At 31.0% G+C, this 25,303-nt stretch overlaps 1 protein-coding gene across 1 annotated transcript in view; it reads left to right on the top strand.

The window, feature by feature from the left end:
- The window catches only part of LOC142319437 (uncharacterized), an 87,207-nt gene that overhangs the window by 50,609 nt on the left and 11,295 nt on the right, over nucleotides 1-25,303 (top strand). The window contains exons 2-3 of the mRNA XM_075356718.1: nucleotides 19,146-19,204; nucleotides 24,177-24,456. Of these exons, the coding sequence (XP_075212833.1) occupies nucleotides 19,146-19,204; nucleotides 24,177-24,456 (339 nt within the window). The remainder of the gene's footprint in view (nucleotides 1-19,145; nucleotides 19,205-24,176; nucleotides 24,457-25,303) is intronic.

The raw sequence follows: 25,303 nt of genomic DNA, 5'->3' as shown, positions 1-25,303 counted from the left end.
AATGGAAAAATAATATTTTTAAAATAAAAATATAAGGCTTGAGCATACAAAAGTTTCATTATTCCATTTTTTTTTTAAGTTACAAAAGGAGAGCTCGACCTTCTTTTTTTTTGTTGATAAAAGATAAGATTAATGAAACAATTTTTTATAAGTTTGTTTACAGAGAAATTTTTAAAAAAATATTTTTTTTAGAATTTCATGATGAAATTTGGCAAAATTACATTTCAAGATTCCAAAACAGGTAAACTTAATCACTTTAGTCATTAAATCACACTTAATGACTGAATTCAAAGATAACTATAAAAATTCCTATTTTTATATCTCTTTTCATTTCTTCGGGTGGAGGATACATCTGATCTTGGAATCGTAACAAAAGGAAATTAAAAATTATTCTATTTGTTGTTCTTCTATTTACTCTCTAAATAGTTTCTTCAAGTTAAGGGACCCCCTTACATAGTAAATTTTTAAATACGCATTTAGCTTAATTGAAGCTTTTATTTCTTTTATGCAATTTATGTATGCGATGAGATTTATATTTTAATAATTTTAAAATTAAAAATACATAAATATTTAAATGCCACTATAATATTTAAATTATTTTTTTCTAGAAACGATTACGTTACTTCAATCTTCAATATGAAATAATAAATTTAAAACTAAATTTAATCAATCGATTTCGAATTTAAATAGTATATTTTTAGAAAATTTAATCTTTTTTTATTTTATTTAAGAATAAAAAACGTAAATAAAAAACTTAAGTTTAGGAATATCAGCAGCGATAACTAAATTCCAGAATACACTGACTATTAATTAATACTTGGTGTCATTAAGATTAAATTCCACAATTGTAGTAATTGAATATTATGAATATTTTCCGGTAAAAAACGAAAATTCGTTTTCTTAGTAATGATTTTTTCATAAAATTAATTTTGAGAATTCTTATAATTAGATTATAACTAAAAAAATTAAAATAAACTTGAGCTTTTTTTCAGTTATTTATACTGAATATTTTGAGCGCATACAACCAGTAAAAAAATTGACTAAAATAGTAAAAGTATCTAATTATAGGCCGTTTTGAAATAAACTAAATTTTATCCAAAAAAAAATTAAAATAAAATGTTTCTTTTTGTAACATAAACACTATCAAGTTGCTTTCTTAAGTGTTCCAGATATGTTTGAAGATTTACACTGTCAATAAATTTACCTGCTTTTAAATAATTTTTATTATATGAATAGATTTCATATAAGTTGATTAATGTTAAACTAGGCTTTATAAATTTGAAAGAGTAGTTTTCAAAAATACAATTTAAAACTGACAAATTCACATAAGTTTAGATATTCCAGCTAAGTGCTTTTTGCTAAACCCCCTTCAATCAGAATAGTAAAGATTTATAAATTTACTGATGAAATTAAATATCTCCTCGGCTCTTATGAAAATGTATATGAAAAATAATTCCCACATTTTTCCCTGAGGGTTGGATCTACTCGTTAATTAGTAATAAGCTCACATGCTATCTAATCTCCCCTAGTGAGGAAAAAGTAACTGTCACTTTCCCTACGCGTATTTTTGTAATTTATGAATCAAAATCTTATTACGGCATCTACCTCTTAAAATAAAAGTACATATTAAATTAGAGATATCCCATACTGCACATTAAAAATAGACAAGCAAAAAGTGCAAATTAGAATTTCAAAATGTTGAAACTTAAGTTTTTTACGATAGCTGGCTATTTCTGTTATGACTCATAGTTTCTACTATCTTTCCCTAAACACTAATTCTTTATTGTTTTTATAATTAAATATACTAACAACCACTGCTATTTGGCATTCATTGATAACTTTTTTTTAATAACCTAAAATAATACAAATATTACAGCAAATAAATAAACAACTATAGCACAAGTTTATGATTTATTTTATTTATATATTCTTCACGCTACATTTTCTAAATAGAAAGGCCACGGTTTGTTTCCGGTAAAATTTTAGATACTCCCGCGTGTTCGCGGCTCGATCAGGATATTGAGAGATTGACAGTTTAGAATGTTTATATAATTACAATTTATTGGTTTATAAACATAATTAAAATATGACAAATCAATATTAGTGACGATGATGATAATAAGCAACAATAATCACACAATTAATACATAACATAATCAGAGCAGTAAACATTCGTAATATTACACTTCAAATAGTCATAAACGTCAATAGTAGTAGTAATAATAATAATATACAATAAAAAAAAATCTCACATTAATAATTAGAATAATTATGGCATTACAAAATCCAGTAGACAATAATGGCAACAGTAAATAATAATAATATTACATGTTAATAACAATCAATTAATCATAAATGTCGATCATAATAATGAAAAAATCCTTTCGGCACGCCGGAAAGCGGAGGTAGATTTCACCGGTGCTAAGTACGGGATAAAAAAGATTTCCACCTTAAAGATAAGAAAATCTTCAAATGTACTCAATACGACAATGGCTGCATGTGAAAAAAAGTTTCACATATTTAGCATACAAGCCCTACTTCTTACAACTCCAGCAACATTTTGGTCATCCCTTGCCGTAAGGGTTGGTCATATCAAAAATTATTTCAGACAAAAGTTTTAGGTGATGTTTAGAGGACTAACGATCACTTTAAACCGATTCGATACTGTGCCTATTAAGGGAGGTATGACTTTTTTGTCTTCGAAACCCCATTTTTTCCACCCCTTGGACCAATGATTGGTGATATCAAAAAGCTATCCAAAGAATAGTAAGAACTTTAAACGAATTCAATATTTTACTTAATAAGAAAGTTGTAGCGATATTTTATTTTTTCGACCCCCCCCCCCCCCACTTCCACACCCATGATCCGATTTTGGCCGTTAACAAACTCGACCAAGATTTTGGGACGAGTTATTTTTAAGAAACAATTTGAAAGTGATTGGCGCAAAATTACGGCAGTTATCGTGTTCGCAAGAAAGAGAAATATATAAATGTATATATAATATATATAAACGTTTTAGCTGACGGTGGTTTTGGGGTCTGGGGAATGTGTCACGAAAATATGTCAAAATTTTTCTGATATCGAATCATGGTACCCATTACAATAGGTAGCTTTCTTATGAAACCTACCTTACAGATGTAGAAAGACAGAATGTAGAATACTCGGCAGGATTTGTTCCAGGTAGATAAATAGAAAACCAGAATTCAGACCCTTTAACAAAAGATATAGTATTACCGCTAGTCTTAACAGTTTCAACCACTAGTCTTATATTAAGAAACAAGAGTACCCTAGATAAGACAAGTATAAAGCTCTTTCACTGGAAAATACCTTTGCTGTTCACAAATAAAACTACCCTAACAGTTTATGAATGATATTTAGTACGTTATCCCTTTCACTTAGTTTTACTTACCGATAATATTTCTTGTTGAATTGGAATTACTCGTGGCTTCACCTTAATCGTACCGAACTTAATTTACACTGGAAATTCGCTCCTTCCCTGTCCTAACTGCAGAATGCTTTCGCTGATTGACATCTCGCACAACTGAACTTTAAGTGGTCTTCTCGTGGGTATTTATTCTTCTATCTTGTCTACCTGCCGGACCGGACCCAACTCGAAGCGTGAGAACGATGGCCGAGCCTGTTTCTTCTCATGGATTCCTTAGCCCGGTCCGGTAATTCTTGTCGCGGTACGAACATCTGTTAATTGTGTGTCAAGGGCAGTATCACATAAGACGATTGTTAAACGGACCTGTTACCTTTCTAAAAAGGTTCCTTTTAGTCCCTTTCTGGATTCTTCCAATTATTGTATTTTCTACTACTTTCATAATTAATTGGTAGGAATCCGTTACTCAGGTTCGCTATACCGGTCTTGTTAAACTATTACAAAAACTTTGGAAATGTTGATAAATATCCGACAAAGTTACAAATAATCTGCAAAATTCCAAAAGCTACGGTAAATTAGCGAGGAGAGGTCACGCGCAAGCTCAAGTTTTATGTTTTTTCATAGATTATTTTTATTTGACGTTAACACAGACCGAATAAGAATTTTCTCATACACACATATAAACCACATCATTTGTAACTACGAAAATTAAAAGAAATTGAGAATAGAATATAAAAGAGTTTTTTAGAAAAAGATATGATATCAAAAAGGCACAAAACAATTAATAAATTGCCGGATTTTATATAAATAAATGAATGAATGAACTTCGTACTAAATAAAAATTTACTAGTTTTTTCTATACCCGTCATTAAACTACAAAAAATAAATCAGAGAGAAAGGTGGAACTCTGCCAGTTTTCTAATAAATATCACCTACTACGTACTGCCGGGGACTGTTATTTTAATAAAGGAAAATAAGAGTTTTTCAATTAATAAAAAAATTATCGACATTTATTCCTGATTAAGATAAAAAATGTTTGCCACGACACCCTGAGGTGACTGTGTTACGCATAACAGCGGGGACTGGTTGCCTTGGGGTGTTAAAAAAAAAATAAATAAATAAAAAAAGTTGACTTACGTCAGTAAATTCGATATGCAGTTCACCGGGTAAACCATTGGTATTAAAATAGGATTACATGGTTTAGCTTCGATTATAATTCAGACTTCACGGCTACAAAAACAGGTATACATTTTCTAAAAACAAATTTTTGACAGGGACTCCCCAAATGATTTTTTAAATTTACAAATCGAATTTTCACACGTTCACTGTACTTCATAATCACAATTTCTTTGTTAACGAGAGAAAAAATAAATTAAAAGAATGAGTCTCCCGACCTGGACTTATTTCTCATTCTTTCCTTACGGTCTTTGGTATTTTTTTAAGCGTTACTGACCGTAACTTTAAGCGATAAGAAGGAATCTAAAGAAAAATGAGAAACCTCAAACAGCATACTTTATGAAAAAAAACGATTTGTCATAGATATTTACGTAGGACTGAGGAAATCAAACGATCCAGTAAAGTCTGAAGGTGTACTCCAGTTAAAACGGATGAGACGTGGAAGTCCTGCAAGGCAATGAATGAAACGAATTAACGAACCGATGGAGGATAGAGATCTGGATAAGGAAGACAGGCGGAATACGAATAATTGGCAGTTGGGATACGAGAATATTGCAAAAAGTGTACATTAAAATATTGGGGAAATGTTTAGCTCCAATAAATTAAGATATCCGAACCTAAGGGATAGTGAAGGCCAGACGCAGGATAAAATTTTGCGGTCATTATTAAAAAACAGATTTTTTTTTTATTTAATATTTTCTTCCTTCATAAGAAATTATGGTTTAGTACAATAATGACCAAAATATAAGTTTATATTTTTATATGTTTAGTAGGAATCCAAAAATGACATTTTTTATGTAAACTAGAGAGAAATTAAATTCTTTCATAGATACGATTAAAGTCATATTTTATTCTTTAGTCACGATATTTATTGTAGTTTTTTTTATAATAAAAAATTTACCTCTTTAAGATGTTGTTAGAACCGCCAGGCTCTAATTAATATGAATTTTACTCGAAATAAAATTATATTCCAATTAACAACCTTTTACATGTTATTATTTTTCATATCCTAGTTTAAATGATTTTAAAGTACTCGACTTATATTAAAAATCTTCTATTTCAAGTAATGAAACCCGTAAATAATTTTATTAAGCCATTAAATACAAAATCTTCTTTTTTTCTAAGAAAAAATTATAAAAGAGCTATCCAGTTTAAAGACTTTAAGCATCAATTTTTATACATTAATTAAAAATATATAAAATGTTACAAATATAATACTTTTAACGGAACTACATTAAGTAAGCTTCTGTTAAACGATAATGTAACTCTGATGATTTGAACTTTGAAGGCGGCTAAAACGTCGATCAAAATCGAAAGGGTATTGATCCCAAGCGCCTTAAGATATTAATCATTCAATGCACGTGAAATAATAGCCTGGATTAAATTTTATTCCTTTTACTACCGAAGACTATTTCGATTAATAGTATCGAGTCGTGCCTCGTGAAATAAAGTTCGCGTTTAAAACTGTCACCAGATCCATTAATAATAAAATGACGTTTCGATTAAATTAAAACTAAATAAAAAAAAATAAATACTTCCTCTGGTTAGAGAAGTTACAAGAAATAAATATTAAAAATTAAAAACACGACTACCAAAACAAGAACATTGCTAATAAACATTGCTCTTTAATCAATCTCCATAAAAAAGGATGGTGCTTGGGTTTATTGGTACTCGCATTTTTATTTTAGCTGCTCTTGGCGCAGAGCGGACGGTAGTGCGCCGGGCGGCTTGCTTGCGGTGCACGAACGATTCGTTCGTTCGAACCATTTATACTTCTTGATACAAAAGATTTATCTGGAATTATATTAGTGTTTTGGGGAGAAAAACGAAAACATGGTGGTTAGAACTGCGTTAAAAATTACAACTCAAGAAACAGATAAAAATGTTAAGGATTTTGAAGCTTTTCGTGGTAAAAGTTTTTGTTGTTAGTAAGCTAAATTCATGAACGTTATTTAGTTAAAATTGACAAAAACATTTAACCAAATGATCTGTAATGCAACACAAACCATTTAACATTATAGGCCAGCCTTTTTTCTAGTGTAGATAATTAAAGAGCGTGCGGATGAAAATTTTGATATAGTATTTATATACAGTATAATCTTTTTTTCAATTTTTTTAAATTCATTTAAATACACACATATTTGTACACCCTAAATACATTACACTCCTTTTTGGGCAGTCGTGTAAAAAGAAAAAAGTATTCCAGTATGTTTACTAACACTTTTTGCTTTCTAAATTGATTACATTATACACTCTGTTTACAAATAAATAAAATATAATTAATATACATATTTTATTATATTTATAATACATACTTATTTACATTTATATTACTATATGTAATTATATTAAATAATCTTTAACATATAACTGAACCATTTTTTAATTAGTGAAATTTTCTATAATTTGTAAGTACTTGCTTTATATTAGCCAAAATAATGTAGCCATAAAAATTAATACTTTAAAATCTAAAAGAAATTCGTTTAATTTAAAGTTTTTTCATAATCCGGTGACAGAAGATATTTTTTTTCTAATAAATCAGTCTGTAAACGTTTTTAACGGCTATCAATTATCGCATCTGAAGTAATTTGAACAGATCGTTAAAAATATATATACGTAAAAAGAATATCTTTATGTTTAATCGACATGACTTTCCTGACTCTCCACTTTTAAGAGAAAGTTGGATTGTGAATAGAAGTAACATTTTTTCCACATATTTTTCTTCTGACCTTTTTTCTAAACAATTACTGCTAATCCATATAATTAGGCCTAGAATGAATGACACCAAGATTTATACAATTATTAATAAAAAAAATATATTATAATAAAACTTAGTGTAATTTACTCTATAAAAAATTCACAAGAAAAAAATAGTCAGGAAATTGACGAAAGTTACTTGTATAACGAATAAAACAATAACTGTAAAACGGTTTTTTGGATCTTCCTGATAAATCTTATATTTTTGAGTTCATAATTGCTAGTTTCTGGATTCTTGACACGAAAAAGGACTTCTCAGTAATCGACTAAGTAAAACGTCTGATTTTTTTTTAAAGATTTTAGTGAAGCCTATAACAACTTCCATTTTGTTTGTTACATTTTTTAACTACATTTTTTTTAAAATCTTTTGATGTTCGGCTGATAAAAAATTTCAGACTCTTCTAAATTCTTTTCCAAACCTCGTATCATGCTATTTTACTAATTTCGAGATTAAACTTTTATATATCACGCTTTAAGCTCTATTCGTTCTAATTTGGTTCTCACCCGGGTAGTCCTAATATAGTTGTTAAATGAATCTTAATGTCAAAATAAATAAATAAATGGGTGTTTTGATCCACTGTAATATAACACATTTTAATTAACGCTTTAGGTCTTAATAATCATCTCCGGTTCGAATCCCGGTTAGGCATAACATTTTCACATGCTACAAAATTCCCATTTTATCTTATCCTCAGAAAAGATACCTAACGGTAGTCCAGGAGGCTAAAAAAAAGAAAAACGTCTTAAATAATCATCCAGTAGGTTTACACAACAGCTGTAATTGTACGGTTTGCACTTTAAACAAGCAGGCTTGAATTTTTTGATAACAGGTTTAATTTTAACATAATCACTTACTTTATCGGATTACATCAATTACGTTTTACTTGCTAATTTCAAAGAAAAATGGTAGAATATAATACTTTTGTTTTGTTTTTTTAATTTTTTGTAAATTTATCTTATTAATACTATCAACATTTAATTTTAACCTTGAACAGTTTAAACCAGGAGGGTCCATGATCAGATCACTACTCGGAAGTCAATGACACTGGTTTAGAACTATACAAAATATCTCGATGTGTCCTTTTAAAAAGAACATATTATTATAGTCTAAGTTTCATCAACTAAATTAAATTAAAAAGTGATTAAATATAAATTTTTTTTCAAAATAAAAATATATTAAAGTTGAATATACAAATGAAATACAAATTTATTCATAATTTTTATTAAATTAAATAGAGTAAATTAATAATTTTAATTATTTAAAAAGTATTAACCATTTTATTTTTATTGATCTAATAATAACAGGCTTATCCTCAATTACAATTGTTTTTTAATGAAAAACAAGACTTGCAAAAAAATTAAGCCTTACCGGAATTCGAACTCAGAACTTTCCTAAAATAAAAATGAATAAAAGCCAGAGGTACTATCTCTTTGTATTTTTTTTATGAATGTTCAAAATCTTACTTTTAACCAAATCCATCTATTTCAATGAGTTTTTCTTTATTTTATAGAGGAAGTTGCTCCTGTGGGATATCGCAGTAAATTTCCATTAACACCGAAGTTAATGGAAACGAAAAATTACATTATCTACAGAAACGAATTGAAGTTTTTCACGATTGCTGGTGTTCAATTATAATTGCATAATGACACGCTACCTGATATCATGCAAACTTAAAACAATAAAAACGGTTTAAAAAACAAAACGTAAAAAGTAATATTCTCGTACTTCAAAGAGCCATCCGGTAGCCTTCGTCCAGTTTCTAAATCCATTTTTTTATTATCAAGATTTTAATAAGTTTTCTCACTTTGGTATTTCCTTTCAGTTTCTTTTCATATCGGTAGCTTTAATCATCAAGCAAAAAAAAGGAGGTTAAAAATTGAATTCTTAAAAGGTTGGCTCTTTCAATTCTTTAAATTTCGACTCTTTGTATTTTTTTATGTTTGTTTTATTTTTTTTTTATGTTTGTATTTTTTGAAGTCGGCGCCAAATTAAGTTCTTGTAAATTGTGGATAGCTATTTTTAATTTGACTCTTAAGTTCAGAAAGTCTAGAATTAAAGACCTGAAAAAGCATTAATTTGCACCTTTTTCAGGAGTTTTTTAAAGTCAGTTTTATAGCTTTTGTAATAAGTTTATTTTACTAAAATAAATAATAACTTTTCTACTGCGACTAATGATCATGAGTAACAGTCTATGGCAAAAATTACATTTTTTTATAACTAATGAAAATTCCGTTATAGATGATAGTCTGCGAAAAAATAAAACATTATCCTGCGATAAGGCCTTTAGTACTTTTAATTATATAATTAGTTAATAGCAGTGAACATATATTTAATAATCATTTACTTGACCAATATCTCTTTTTATCTTTATTTCAATCGGCTTATATAATGACAGAGAATGGAGTAAGACTGTTTGTTATTTTGTCGATAAAATTCAATTAAACCTTACTGACGTATACACTATTCGTAGACTGTTATAAATGGTTTTTGTTTTAAAGGTATAGAGTGATGATTATATTGTAATAGAATTCTGTTACAGGGTACAGAACTGTTTTTGACTAAAAAAATTCTGTGTGATAACTGAAAATTTTGTATGGCCAAAATTTGACCATGTAAATTCGAACAGATCACAAAATGTAATTTATATTATTAATTTTAAAATTACAGGCAACTTTAACTGCGTTGATAAAATTTATGCAGCTTTTTGATTATCAGATGTGTTGCACGTTTAACAGCAATATGTTAAATAAAAAATGTTAACCAAATTAATTGAAAACAAAACTGAATTTTTTAATAATTAATAATTTTCATTAATGCCTACCTGAAAAATGTTGATTTTGTAGATTTTTGTATTTCATATATTTACTTTAATATAATGTTATATATTTACATTTTAAAATATTGATTTTAACCACTTCTAATTTTAATTTTATAATTATGAATTTTGTGATGCTACTCTGTTCAAAAATTTTCTGTTGTTTCTCTCAATCCATTTAGATGGGGGCAATTCCTTTTATTTTATCTATGGAACAGCACATCACTGACTTGATCTATATAGTGAATTATCATATACCAAACAAAATAAAAAATATATTTATTTTTATTCCACATCAGTTGTCTATTGAAGTATAATCCTAGATAGCCCACAGAATTTATAATTTACTAATTTAACTTCAATTATAATACCACTTATTACACAATACATTTAAACAAATTTAAAGTCAGTGTTTATATGTACCAATAATTTCGTTATTTATCACTTCAATACTGGATTATTCAAAAAGAAGGAGCAGATTTAAATTATTTATTTCTAATGAATGACAATAGAAAGTCTTAAGTATTATTTCCATCCATACAGCAGCATTGTAGTTTGTTTATGAGAAAATGGCGATGGCACAGGAAAAGTCGTTTTGTGTGCTAGAGTAAGCAAATCAGCTGATTTTGAAGTCAAGAGTTCTAAGGTTCAAATCCTAGTAAAGGCAGTTACATTTATACGGATTTGAATACTACATACCGGTGTTCTTTGGTGGTTGGGTTTCAATTAACCACAATCTCAGCATCTGCATCTGAAGCCGCAAAAGTTGCAGTTACTTCAGGCATTGCAGGACATTCAATCATACAATTATCCAGCATGATGGATTGGAAAAGGTGGGTAACATGATCTTGTTCATCTTAAGTGGCCTCCAAGGTCACCAGATCTTAACCCTTGCGATTTTTATCTATGGAGGTGCATAAAACACAGCATGCATGTACCACCTATGCCTGCTATTCTTCATGATCTGTGAAATCAAATTGTTACAGCAGTGAATTCAATAACCAGGAACCAGTTAATTCATATGTGGCAAGAAATGGACCACCGATTTGATGTTTGTCGCATAACAAATGATGTTCAAGTTGAATGTGTAAAATAAATCTTTGAACTTTCCTCTATTCAGTGATGTATCATATGTGTCTCTATCTATTGTTGTTCATTAGAAATAAATATTTAAAATTTGCTCCTTTTTTATGAATAACCCTATCTTATGCAATAAGATCTTATGTACATTAAAATACAACATTACCATTAAGTTTTATGAAATCTTATTTTACCAATCTCTCTCTTAATTTTATCCTATCTTAATTTACCTGTAAAATACAAATTAATTCAGAAATTTATTTGAATAAAACATTCTTATGGAGAATAGAAATTTTCAGTTAAAATAGTTAAAAGAAAAATTTTATTATTTAGTTGTTTAAATAAAGCGACATATTTATTACAGGTTAAATCAGATTAACATAGGATTTCATATATAACAACACATGAATGAATGAGGGGGGTATCGATGTGAATGAATAGGTACATCGGTAATAAATACAAATTGAATACAATGAATCAGAATAATTTAACATACATTAGACATTTCATTCAACTGGCTTTATATTAGATAAATCAATTCCATATGAATTAAACCATTACATAATGAGAAATTAAAAGAAAAAACTTTACTTCAAGTACAAATTTAATAATTTATTCAACATTTTAGTAACCCAAAAAAATTAATTATTTTTCAGAAGAGTCGGCAAAGGGCCAATAAGAAATTAAGGCTTTTATACTATTATTATTATTCAGACCAAGAATAGAAAAAATTACAATTCTTACTCTAATAAATAAAATTAAATAAAACTAATAAGCCTACAAATATAATTCTTTAATTCAGGATGTAAACAATTATATATAGCAAATTTAATTAAAAAAATAAAATATCCATAGACCTCATAGCATTTAAATTTATGTTTAAGAATGAGCAAGTTTATCATCTCAGCCAAAAAACCTTTTGTTCTATCCTGTCTGATTTTTGTAGCTAAGTTCCAAGTCATTAGGTACAAGACAGAACTTGACGTACAAAATTAAAATCTTTACTTAGAAGAAAGGTAACCATACATTTTTGGAGCATAATTATGTTTGTTTACTTTGAAGTACTTCACCACAATTTTAAATAGTTCCTGAATATAGTCTTTCTAATTATAAAAAATGATAATTTTCCTTAGACTGCCTATGAGACCTAGAAAAGAAGATTTAACAAGAGCTTTGTCAGGCTCTTCAGTGGAAACCGTAGAAAAGTTTAGCTTATTTTTATGACACAAAAAGTATACTGTCTTGACATGGTATGATTTGTTTTAAAGCCTGTAATCATTCAAATTTAGCACAGAATATAGTAAAAAAGGGTGGCCTCAGCCTCTGTGTAGAAGCTGAAGAAGACTTCAAGAGGCTAGTTCCTCAAGGTTGTTCATTATTCCCCATACTCTCGAAATAGTGGCTAAAAAGAATGCAGATTACCCATTATAATAATGCAGATTATTATGTGCATGTGTTATTGCTTCTGTTGTAATAACTGTTATCAATTATAAAAATTGGAAATTTTTTTATTAAAAGACTCGTAAAGCAACCCAAAAAAGAAAAAAATATTTTGAGAACTGTTTAAGAATAATTTTTTTAATTTATTAAAAATAATCAGGAAAATGAATACCTAATCTTAAAGTATTAATTTCTACAGGTTTCCTCTCGCTAAGCAAGTTATGAATCCATCAAGTTGTCGACTATAATTTTTTGAAAACAGGTTAATCTAGCAAAACTACTGTAAAAAAAAATAAATATTAAACGTTTCTTTTAATTTTTAGTAGTGGCTCACGACTCATGGTGTCTGTAAATGAATTTTGTTGTGAAAAGTACCATAAAAAAGTTTCATTTTTCAATGTGAATCATACCTAACTTTACAGTATGATGTTCAAACCATATCATGTTATCATTAGCAAATTGATAGATTTTTTATAAATATTATTCTTCCTAAAATGAATGTAACCAACTGTTAGTGATAACATTTGAATAATACCATACAGGAAAGTTAGGTATGATTCTTAGTGAAAATTAAAGTCCTTCTCACAACAGAAGGAAATTTTAGGCACCACAATTCACAAGTAATTTCTAAACCTACATAACCTTTCTTAAGAATAATAAATCCCTTCCAGGCTTGTAAAATAAGCTTGGCATGGGAAGTAAAATAAGGAATGAAGTGGTTTCTCATTGCCATCATTAGTTAAATACACTGTTGTGCATTACTGCCCTAAACCCACCAAGATACAAGTGATATCAGACCTACAAGCAACACTTTCAATCTGTTCACACAAAGGACTGACAATATATTAAACATCATTAGTCTCAATGAAAGCACTCTTTAGTGATTAGTCCATCTTAAACCTGAAGTCTTACATACATTAGTATGTTTTACTTGTATTATATCAGTGTTTTTACATAACTTATATCCAAAGTAAAGAATGTAACAGATAATATAACCATCCATTAATTCATCCCTTTTTGTTGTGAAACAATGGATTATATATACTGTATTAATTCAGCAGGGGAAAGCGAATTTATAGTTATTCTAACCTACAAAATTTAAAGTACAGGTAACAATCATTATATAGTTTGCTCCACATTTCATTTGTACACAAAAGATGTTACATTAACACCTGGATCATAGGCTTCTTTAACAAAAAGTTAACAAATTGCCTGATACATTAAATGTCACCAGAACATTCAATGAATTTATTTAATATCAAAATTTCTTTCTATTATTTATTTAAAATTTTGCTTACTACAGTAAACACAAATTTTTTGTGTGTGTACATGACATGTGCGTGTACACAAAGATAAATGTAGAGAGCAAAAAACACATAAATTCTACTTCATAATTTTGTTTTCACATTCAAGCAGTGTTAAGAAAAAGAAAAAAGATACCAAGAGAAATAAATGATAATTTAAATTCAATTCTTTTTTATATGTAAATTCATTAACAATAGAATCTGACCTATTGCCATTTGTTAAGAGGTAAATTTAGAAGGATATATGAAATCTCTTGATAAAAAAAAATATCTTGAAAAGGAGTAGGATGAATGGTAAATTGGTCACTAAAAGTTTATTAGTATTTGGAACTACTATGTGTATTTGGCAAAATGCCAACCACACAGACCTCATGCCGAGTCTCACTCATAAAAATTCTCAAACCTTTCTAACATATTATAATGAAAACGTTTAAAGTATTAATCTTTATATAAATTCACAAATGTCAGAAAGTTATGATTCAATTTTTCAGTAAAAGGAATGATGTTTAAACATTTTTTTAATACCAGAGAATTTCTCTGCAGTTCTTACTAATTTGAATTAATTTTTGTTTTCTTAAAAAAAATGCTTGCACTTGTAATTCATTGAAACTAATATTCATAAAGTATTTAAATTATGTATGCAATATCTGCATAAATATGTTTTTATAAATACTATTATTAATGAAAATATTTTTAAAACTTCTAATATGTACAGATATGTATAAAATAAAGCATTTTTCTTTATACTTGAATAATAATTTTATCAGCTTTATTAATTTAGTTTTAGTTCTATAATATTTATCTGTCAAAACATACATGTATAACTCATTTTTTAAACGTGTGAAATCATGCAACACAGAAAAACTACTTCTTTTACGCAACATCTTGTACTGAATTAATCCTGTCACTAAGCAAGGATATCAAGAAGGTAAAATAAAGATTATAGAAATAATTGTATGAATATATCTGATAAATAATTTAATACTTTAAAAATTAATTTTTTCCAAGCATTTTGAACTGATATAATGAATAAGAAAATAACAGTATGATATCAGGAGCAGTAATGAGATGTTGAAGAAGATAAATGAGTAAAACAAGAACCGCATAAGAAATGGTACAATGTGTAAAGCTTGGACAAATCCTGTCAGATAAGACTTGTTGAGAACATGAGGTGGAGTAGTCACATAGTACAAATGATCAATGAAAGGCTGACAAAATGAATCATGAAAACAAGATTTAATGGAGAAAGAACCAGGAGGTAACCATGTTTGAAATGGGAAAACCCAAAAAGGAAAGGAAAGATGGAATATTTCACAGAAGATTAAGAAATTACAATTTACAATAATTACAGTATGCCATAAAAAAATACTATTAAAATAACATTAATAAAGATTATTATAATATTAATTTTCTTTTGATTTCAATATATAATAACTTAATTTTAAAAAAATATGAAACTATATACTAAACTGATAAACAGGAAATAAAAGAAATTATTCATTGTTGAAAATAAAAAAAAAATTAGTCAAGTTGAGGTGTCCATTATTAGCCATCCTCATTGCAGCATTCAAAATTATTGAATCTATAATTCTATAAAATTTAAGATTTTTTCAGCTAACTAGCATTCCCTTCACAGCTTCGTCCACACTATGTGATTATTTGCAATTATCACTTTGTGATTATTTCCTGTCGTGATCAGGAAATGTTTAGCTGGTCAGGGCTTGTTTTGTTCACTCTTCCTGTCTAGACAGAGGGCTCTGCCCATTAAACTCATACTTGTGAGAATAATAATGATAAATAAAAATTAAACCCTATTTAATTTATAAAAACCATCAGTGTATTACATTTCTTCAGAGCAAAGTTTGGTCAGTATGGGACCCATTAACTAGGCCTGACGTGCTGGATATCGCAGTCATGAAGGGGGGTACTCTCCCATTCATGATTGAAACGATACAAGACCTCAGCTCGGACCATTCCCCTGTCCTGTTGGAACTAGGTCAGGCAGGGGGTGGCCGAGATCCCCCGCCTATACCCCGAAGGTCAGTTAACTGGAAAAGGTTCTACGAAACCCTCCAGCGGGAGTACAGGCCGGTAAATCCTGAGCTCCTGAACACCCCGGAGGAAATCGACGACACTGTCGGGCGCGTCACGTCGTCAATGACCGAGGCCCTGGCAGGCAGCTCATCGGCCAAGACTCGAGCAGTTGTTCGAAACGACCTCCCTCCTCATATCTCCGAAGCCATAACGGAGAAACGACGATTGAGGAGGAGATATCGAATCACCCTGTCCCCCGCTGATAAGCGGGCCTTTTATAATCAAACGGACAGGGTAAAACAACTGCTAAAAAGCCATCGAGAGGATTCGTGGAACGAATACCTCGCCTCGGTCTCTGACGACATCTCCTCGGTGTTCAGGTTGAACAGGAGACTGCGAGAAGGGAAGAAGCCTCGCCATCCGGTTGTGGGGCAGCGAGGTTTTCTTGCATACTCGGAGGCGGAGAGGGCCGAGGTATTCGCCGATACCTTGGAGGAGCAGTTCACTCCAAACCCCCCTCCCGCCCCGAACGACGAGCACACAACCGAGGTGGAATCCTTTCTTGTAGATTATTTCTCACAGGTGGAGGACGCCCCTCTAGAGATTGACCAAGTCACTGAAGCGGAAGTTTCCGCAGCCATTAAGGCCACAAGCCACGATCGGCGATCCCCTACCGCTATGTCAGACTGATGCGGTCATATCTGCTAGACCGACATTTTGTCGTGCGCGTAGGGGAAACGATTTCCTCCACCAGAGGAATAGCCGCTGGGGTTCCCCAAGGAGCAGTACTTTCCCCGTTCTTGTACACTTTGTACGTGAACGATATGCCGCTGTCGGAAGGGGTCAAAACGGCCCTTTATGCAGACGACACGGCATATTTCTACGAATCCGCAAATGTGGATTACGCGGTCCGGAGGCTCCAAAGGCAGCTGGACTTAGTGGAACCGTGGCTCGACATGTGGAGAATCAGGGTCAACGGTGAAAAATCGGTGGCCGTGATGTTCACATGCAAGACACGAAAACCGACCAGAGAGCTGGAAATCTCAGGGGAGAAAATCCCTTTTGAGAAAACAGTTAAGTACCTGGGGGTGGTGTTGGACAGGCGGCTTACCTTCGGCGAACATGTAAATTATGCGACCCGGAGGGCTAAGGCCGCCAGAGCCTCGCTATACCCAGTGCTGAACAGTGCCAGCCCGTACCCACTGGCAACTAAGCTCCTCATTTTTCGGCTGTACGTACTGCCGATTCTAACATATGCTTACCCGGCATGGGGGGCAGTGTTGAGCTCCTCGCTTCAAAAGAAGATCGAGGCCGTCCAAAACATCGCGTTGCGGACGATCTTTGGAGCTCCGTGGTTCGTCAGGAACGCCACTCTCCGATCTGATGCGAGATTTCAATCCGTGTCCGAGGTGGGGGTGGCGCAGGCGCGCAGACTGTTCGGGAGAGCGGCTGTGTCCGAACACAGTCATCTTCGGGACATCTGCCGAGAGGACCCAACTCCGACAGTTGTAAGGAAGCGGCCTCACGCCGTACTGGACGAACCACCGTGATGGTGTGGTGCGGTAGCCGAAAATCGACAAACCAGGCTTAGGGGCCTCCATATCGCATGAGCCATAAACGGAATAGTGCGTCAGACGCGTTTCCGGGATCGCGAGTGAAAAGTTTTCGCGAGTTATATAGTTTGAAGACGTCAAACACGGTAAGTCGCGCATAAAACAAAAACGCGGTCTAAATTAAAAAAAAAAAAAAACTTACAGTAAGACAAAATATCCCAGCAATTGCGACTCCTCCGGAAAAGGGGACGCATTGCTCCCTCCTTATAGCTAGTGCCCCGTTGTGGCGTATTCCTGCTAGCCTATTAAAGAGTTAGCACCGAAAGGACTTCAGTGGACGGTCTGAAGGGGAATTACGTCGGGAGGACAGGCTTTATAAGCCTAGCCTTCCGCGGTCGGCCCATGAAATGGGTTCGATAACGCTGGTTTAACAACGGATTGGAATGCAATTAAATCCGTCTTAAATTCACTAAAATAATAATACACAAAACTTGAAAAATTAGATCCGTGATTAAAAAATAACCCTTTTAAAAACAAGCCCGATTAGAATGATCCAGCAGCAAGGGACTCTGTCCAGGTTCTGCGATAAAGTAGGGAGTAATAGACTCCTGCCAACTTTGCATTCCATTCCATTCCATTCCGGACCCATTAATTGGTTTTTAGATTTCCAATCATGGCTTTTCTCACAAAATACAGAATCAGAATTACAAACAAAAATTACAATTTCAATGTTACCAAATAGATATTTTGTATTACATGGCAACAATTCTAAAAATACACATAAACACACATGTCTGACTACAAGTATAATCTACTTTTTATTCCCTCACTCCTAGCCTTCAGTCACAATTTTTTTTATAAGACCTGTGCAGTGCAATAGGGTGCATGCCAACAAATGATTGGATTCCTAGCTGGTTAAATTTATTTAGTAACAGCAATTATAATACTGATCTTTTTGACCAAATAAAATACAATATTGCAGAATTCATTCTTCTTCAGTTAATTTATATATATAGTTGAAATACTTTCAAAGTATAATATCTTTCCCAAAGTAATTTATCACATTCATACAAGTAAAATATTTATATGATTAAAACTAGCATAATGTTAACATTATATGTAAAAAATATAAAATGGTAAAAAAAAAAATGAAATTGAAATATGACAAATGCAAAAACTAATGAACTCGAACCGGCAATTTTACAAATTGTGTAAAGAAGTCTTTTAATGCCCCTCAATGTATTTCACACTTAATTAGCATACACCATTCTTAAACAAAAAAAAAGATTTGCGTGAAAATGTAATAATTTTCATTAATAATAATTACCTTCAACAATACTAAAATATAAAAATTAAAGGAAGTTTTTAATAATTTTTTTATGCCAAATAGTATTTGCTGTTATGTATGACTTTGAGTGCTATGAGTTAAGTATGGAGTAAAAACTATTGAAAAAGTATTAATAAAAAAATACTTGGAATGAATAAAACAAATTTTATAATCAAAGCAAAGTTATTCAAGGACATAAAATTAATTTCTAAAATCTTTAATACACAAATATATGTTAATTCTATAAATTTATTTCTAATTCAATTTTTTTTTCAGATGCAGGGACCAAGTACAAATGTACCTAATAATGAATTAGATGAAACAAAACCAGTAAGGTAAGTGCTTTTAAATCACAAAATAAAATTAAATAAAAGCAAGAATATAATAATTATTTATGTAGTTATAAATTTTTAAATGACAAACCAAACAAAATGAAGGTCATAATGCTTTCAACTATTCTTCTGGCCACCTTCAATGACTGGTGCTATTGTTCTCACCCATCATTTGATGTGTATTTTTATTAGGTTGGGTAGGCATATATTTAAAATACAGTTGAAAAGTGTGCTGAAGGAGGATTGTTTCTTTTCATTAAATATACACAACTACTATTGTTGATTGAGTTGATTTTGTGTTTGGAGATTTTATAATTTTCAAGTGAATTAGTAGTGATCCTGTTTCAATAAAGGGTTGTTGGTAATATTTTTGTGATTTGCATCTTTGATTTGGTTGGCAGATATTGACCATAAGATATCTATGGAACCTTTAATATGGATCCCGTAATATATTCCTGTGGCCCTCCATAGGGATATATATACAACACATAAAAGCCCTCTTTTATATGTTATTATATCTTTGTCTTAAAGCTACAACTTCTTTGACCAATTTGCAGTAAAAATATATTTTATGTTTTAATTACAGTTTATTTTACATTAATGGGTAAACAGCTGAGATCTAGCTGAAATTTTTGAAGTGGATTGCAAAAATTTTACAATCTAACAATTTTGTGTTCATTTCTCACATAATCTTTGCAATCCTTTTTAACAATCCCAGCTGTTTATCAACTGATTCGAATAAATACGGTATTCTTTTTCTCAAAACAAAAGGCTTAACATTTTATCTAACAAAACATAACTTGATGAAACTATTTACAGAGTTATTAATAATTAAATAATTTTATAGACGCCATTTTGGAATTTTTAAAGCTGAAATTGTTAGTTATTTATTTTGTTGATGTTGCTGGGGTACATGTACATCCCATTTCAATAAAATATCACAATCCATCTTAAAATGAAAACTTTTATCGAAAAAACACTAACTGACAAGCAAGAAAATGAATTCTATTGAACATTTGTCAAGATAATTTTTTTATTTATTTCAATGTCCTGAACCAGTTCCTTAGGTTGGCCATCACCTTCTGGGATACCACACCGTGTACATGTATATGTGTGTGTATATACAATATATATATTCATCATAAGAAAAGTAGAAATAACTAAGATTAAAGGAACAAGGTATCCAAAATTTGGTTCACTCAGCCAACCTGCTGACTTAAAACTTCAAAAATTACTGCTAACTCAATTGAAAGACGTATATTATAAATATGAAAATACATTTTTCTTAATCACTTTGCTATAAATACAAGTGGCCTTTTCCTTTTAATTAAAATTGGTCTCAGGATTAATGATATAACAATTAACACAGTTCAGTAAAGCACGACCAAAGTAGTTCTAATGTTCCAATTGATTCTTTCACCCTTTTAATAGTAATCAAATATCCTAATTTAGTGACTGTGGGTTTTCTTAAGTCCACAAGCATATTTAATACCTTTTAAATTATACATTTCACTGCTGCTTTGAGCTAATTACATTTCTTATGCTGATATGGAGCAACTTACTATGTCTTGCAAACTCTGATTCAATGAAAACTAAGCGTTTGCCATAAATTGTATTGATATGATACTTTTATAATACTTGTATACATTACATACAGTATAGAGAGAGTGAGTTACGGCAGGATGAAATAGAAACACATGAGATCGATCATCTTACTAAAAACTCATGATCTTCAAATTACTAACCGTTAAATCTTAGCTGTACAAGTTATGTACTTGCCCAATACTTGCAATAAATACAAAATATAAAATACATGTGTTATTCTAAGAACATTCCATTAAAATACTTAAGTTTAGTTTAAGTATTATTTATGCTTGGATGTGCACTGTCACCTGCTGCATTAATTTTACCTTATAATTCTTTTAGTAATTAATTAATAACTGTTTCACCTAACTGATTTTTATTTAGATTAATAATATATGATTCTGTTTTCTAATAGTTTTGCAGCAAACAACAATCTAAGTTTTAAACATAAATCCCTCATATTTTTATGTAACATTAGGTAGTAACTAATTTTATCATACTTTTTTTATGAATCCAGTTTTCGGTTTTTATTTATTTATTATAATAAAACAAGTTATTTATTACTAAGAAAAAATATATATATAAATATATTTAAATCCTGAGTAGGATGCTAAACTTCAACTCTTACAATTTGTTTCACAACACTTGAAATGACTCAGGAGGTACCATCCAGCAACTTGCAGGATGTGAAGTAAGATTAAATACATTCTCCATTGACTAGTCACATTCACTTAATAAGATCATCAGAGTTAAGCATGCTGAAAGCAGTTTACTGTATGCTGTATCAAGTTTTTAATGGTTAATGACAACAGAACATAACCTCAACTAATATTTTTTTAAATATAAAAATTGGCAACTCATTAGGTTATGTACATGGAGTGCTATTCTTTGATTTCTCATTTCTTAAACACTATTTCTTTTAAATTTCTTATCACTTTTACTTTAACTGACCTGAATGATTTTTTAAAAATTTAATTCCATTAATAAAATTTTATATCTGCATATTATTATTTATCTTCTTTATCATGTACCAAAATAAAGATAATGCACTTCACTAATTTATCAACCTGTATTTATATGAGGTGTGTGAGAAAAGTAATGAGATTGGTAACACTGTGAGCGATCTGGCAATGCTGTGTCTACCAGTCTGTGCTAGACCGGTTTGTTCATCCCTTCCGCATGCTCAGTATGAGTTTCAACTCCATTCAGCCAACACATTATTTTTGATAGTGCCATCAAAGAAGTTGTGTTACGAAAATGGAGCATTGAATTTAGAGCAACGTTGTGCAATCAAGTTTTGTGTTAAACTTGGGGAATTTGCAAGTGTGGCCTTTGAAAAGTTGCAACAGGCCTATGGGGAACACTGCTTATCAAGAGCACAAGTTTTCCGCTGTCACAAATCATTTTTGGAAGGCCAAGAACACGTTGAAGATCAACCTCGCTCAGGGAGCCCTTCAACTTCAAAATCTGACGAAAACATTGTGCGTGTGAGGGTTCTTGTGAGATCAGATCGTCGTTTAACAATAAGGATGATGAGTGAACAGTTAAATTTAAATACTTTCACCGTACATCAAATTTTGACAGACAATTAGGACATGCAAAAGGCTTGTGTGAAATTGGTGCTGAAAACAGAACAACAGAACAGAGGGACAATCAAAGAAACGTGTGCGTTGATCTTCTTGAGAGGACTGACAATGACCAAGAATTCTTCAATCGTGTGATCACAGGTCATGAATCGTGGATATTTGAGTACGATCCTGAAACAAAGCAGCAAAGCAAAGAGTGGCACACTCCATCATCTCCTCGACCGAAGAAATGTAGAATGAGCAAATCAAAGATCAAAACCAAGCTGATTTGCTTTTTTGACAGTAGGGGTATCGTGCATAAAGAATTTGTTCCGCCAGGACAAACTGTCAACCAAGTGTTTTACAAAGGTGTCCTTGAAAGGCTCAGGAAAAGAGTGATTCACGTGAGACCACACACTGCAGACAAGTGGATACTTCATCATGACAATGCCCCGTCCCACACGGCCATTTCCATCACAGAATTTTTTACCTCAAAACGCATTCCTACGGTTCCTCAACCCCCTATTTACCTGATTTGAGTCCTTGTGACTTTTTCCTTTTCCCAAAATTGAAACACATCTTAAAAGGACGTCATTTTGGAACTCTGGAGAATATTCAAAAGACTGTGACTGACCAGTTAAAAGCCCTACCAGTTGAAGCCTTCCAACGCTGCTACCAGGATTGGGAACTACGACTCGGCCGGTATATAGCTGCCCAAGGGAACTACTTTGAAGGGGATAATATTGTTGTTTGAAAAAAATAAAAACTTTGGTTAAGTAAAAAGTCAGTTTCATTACTTTTCTCACACACCTTGTATGTATCAATATACATATAAATAAACCAAAAACGTTTTAAAAAATCAAAAGGTTGATATTTTTAAACTTTGATCAGCGCCCCACCACCAATATTGCCCCTTAAGTATCTTCTTTTTTTTAAATGGTAAGATAAGCATGCATGCTTAATATAAAATGGGGTTTTATTTGCAAAATTTTGAGAAGACTGACACCAAAAAATCTATCTAACCCATACCTTGGAGATATTGACCCCCAAAGTTTTACCAACAAATTGTCCCATATACACTAGTCTCTGTACAAATCTGTACAAAATTTCATCAAAATCGGTTACTCCAGTCAAACATTAAGCTTCAAACACCACTAACATACATATGAATATTACCCCTGCTTTTTTTGGTTTTTGGGGTCCCTGCATCGAAATGTCAAGAAATGAATAAAAAACCATTTTTTACTGATTACCATACTTTCCTTCTTGCAGCATAACTCTAGAGCTATGATGTCAGGAAAGTAATATGAAAAAACAAGTATAATGATACTTGAAATAGCTGAAATGTAACATTTCAAAATTAATTACAGGGTTCATCAATTTCTCTCTGGGTTCATCAAGTGACGAGCACAGAGAGAAATACTTACATACAATATATCAAGAAGCTGAGGGGAAGTGCAAACTGCTAGAACAAACAGCACTGAGGAAAACTTAGAGCTGTTTTCATCAAAATAGAACTCCACTAAGTACTCCAAATATAAATCTGAATAGGCACCAATTTGATTGATATTTAGTGGAATTCCAGTGGTATCGCATATCACAAGTACCTATTTCATAAAAATCTTCTACCTGTTTCAAAAACAACCTGTTTAACAAAAACAATTAAATTATACATTTAACTAATGATAGTAACTATAAAGAATTTTAAAGGGAAAAGTGCTTTCTTCTCCATTAATGTATACGTATCACCATTTGTCATATAATTTATATATTTAATATAATTATGAAATTAAATATTTAATAAAATATAACAATTTTTTTAACAGGAGCAGAAGAAGGGCAAGATGGAAACTAAAATTTCATCATCAAGCACTTCCAGCTGAATATTTAGATCATTATGCAGCAAGTTTAAATGCACCAACTGTACGTTATACCGACCTACCCTATATGGGTGAGATGACACTAGATAATGCAAGACCACGTAGAGGACGCAAACCTAAAAAGGCAGACATCTGCCACCTCATATACAAAAATTATGGCACAACTGTAGTTGATGAACCACTTAATTTATGTGTTCGTGATCTCAAAGCCAAATCAAATGCAGAGGTAATCAATTAATTTCTATTATTGTACACTAAAGCATAAATATTAAATACTAAAATACTAGTATAAGCTTGTGTAGTAAACTGCATTATAATGAGCAAAATTCCATACCATAAGAAATACAGGTTGCACCAACAAATAAATGAATACGTTCATTAGCCAAAATAATGACAACTGTTAAATGAATGTTCACTTAACATGACTGTAAATACATTAGATGAGCTAAGGTTATAATCAGTTTCTTTAAAACAGGTAGCTAATAAGGCCAGTAACTAGATAAACAAAGGCATTCAAAAATATTTAATATCAGTTTAACTGTATAACGCACATCCAAGAAGTTTTAAAGCTAAACCCCTAAAAAAGCATTGCTTAAAACTTCCTTACAAACATGAAAGGTTAGATTTGAGATCAAGCATTCATACTGAGTGCATGTGGTTATCTAATGCTCTGATAAATTATATTAAAATTATCGTGACATGACAAGTTTTTGATTAATTAAATTAACTTGCACAGTGTTTTCTTTTATTTTTTTGTAATAAACGTGTATTATATGTTTTATTTGAACATTATACTTTTTTTATATTTATATTAATTTTGTTTTTCAACGAAAACTGTGAAATATTAAATAGTTGAATGTGTATTTATGTCTAATATTAAGAATTATTTTTCACTGGCAAAAAGAAATTAGTCAAAAGTTCACCAGAACAATTATTAAATTTGAGAAAACAAAAAAAAAGTAGCCAATTTGAAATGTCAGGGACATAGGTATGAACAAGAACAAAAGGCTGTTAGTTAAGAAAGTCAGCAGTATTAGCAACCAAAGAAGATATTGATTTTAATACTATACAAC

The sequence above is a fragment of the Lycorma delicatula genome, chromosome 2 (assembly GCF_047948215.1).
Source record: "Lycorma delicatula isolate Av1 chromosome 2, ASM4794821v1, whole genome shotgun sequence".
Classification (NCBI taxonomy): Eukaryota; Metazoa; Arthropoda; class Insecta; order Hemiptera; family Fulgoridae; genus Lycorma; species Lycorma delicatula.
The sequence above is the reverse complement of the archived record's forward strand: the minus strand, read 5'-3'. Positions and strand labels throughout refer to the sequence as shown.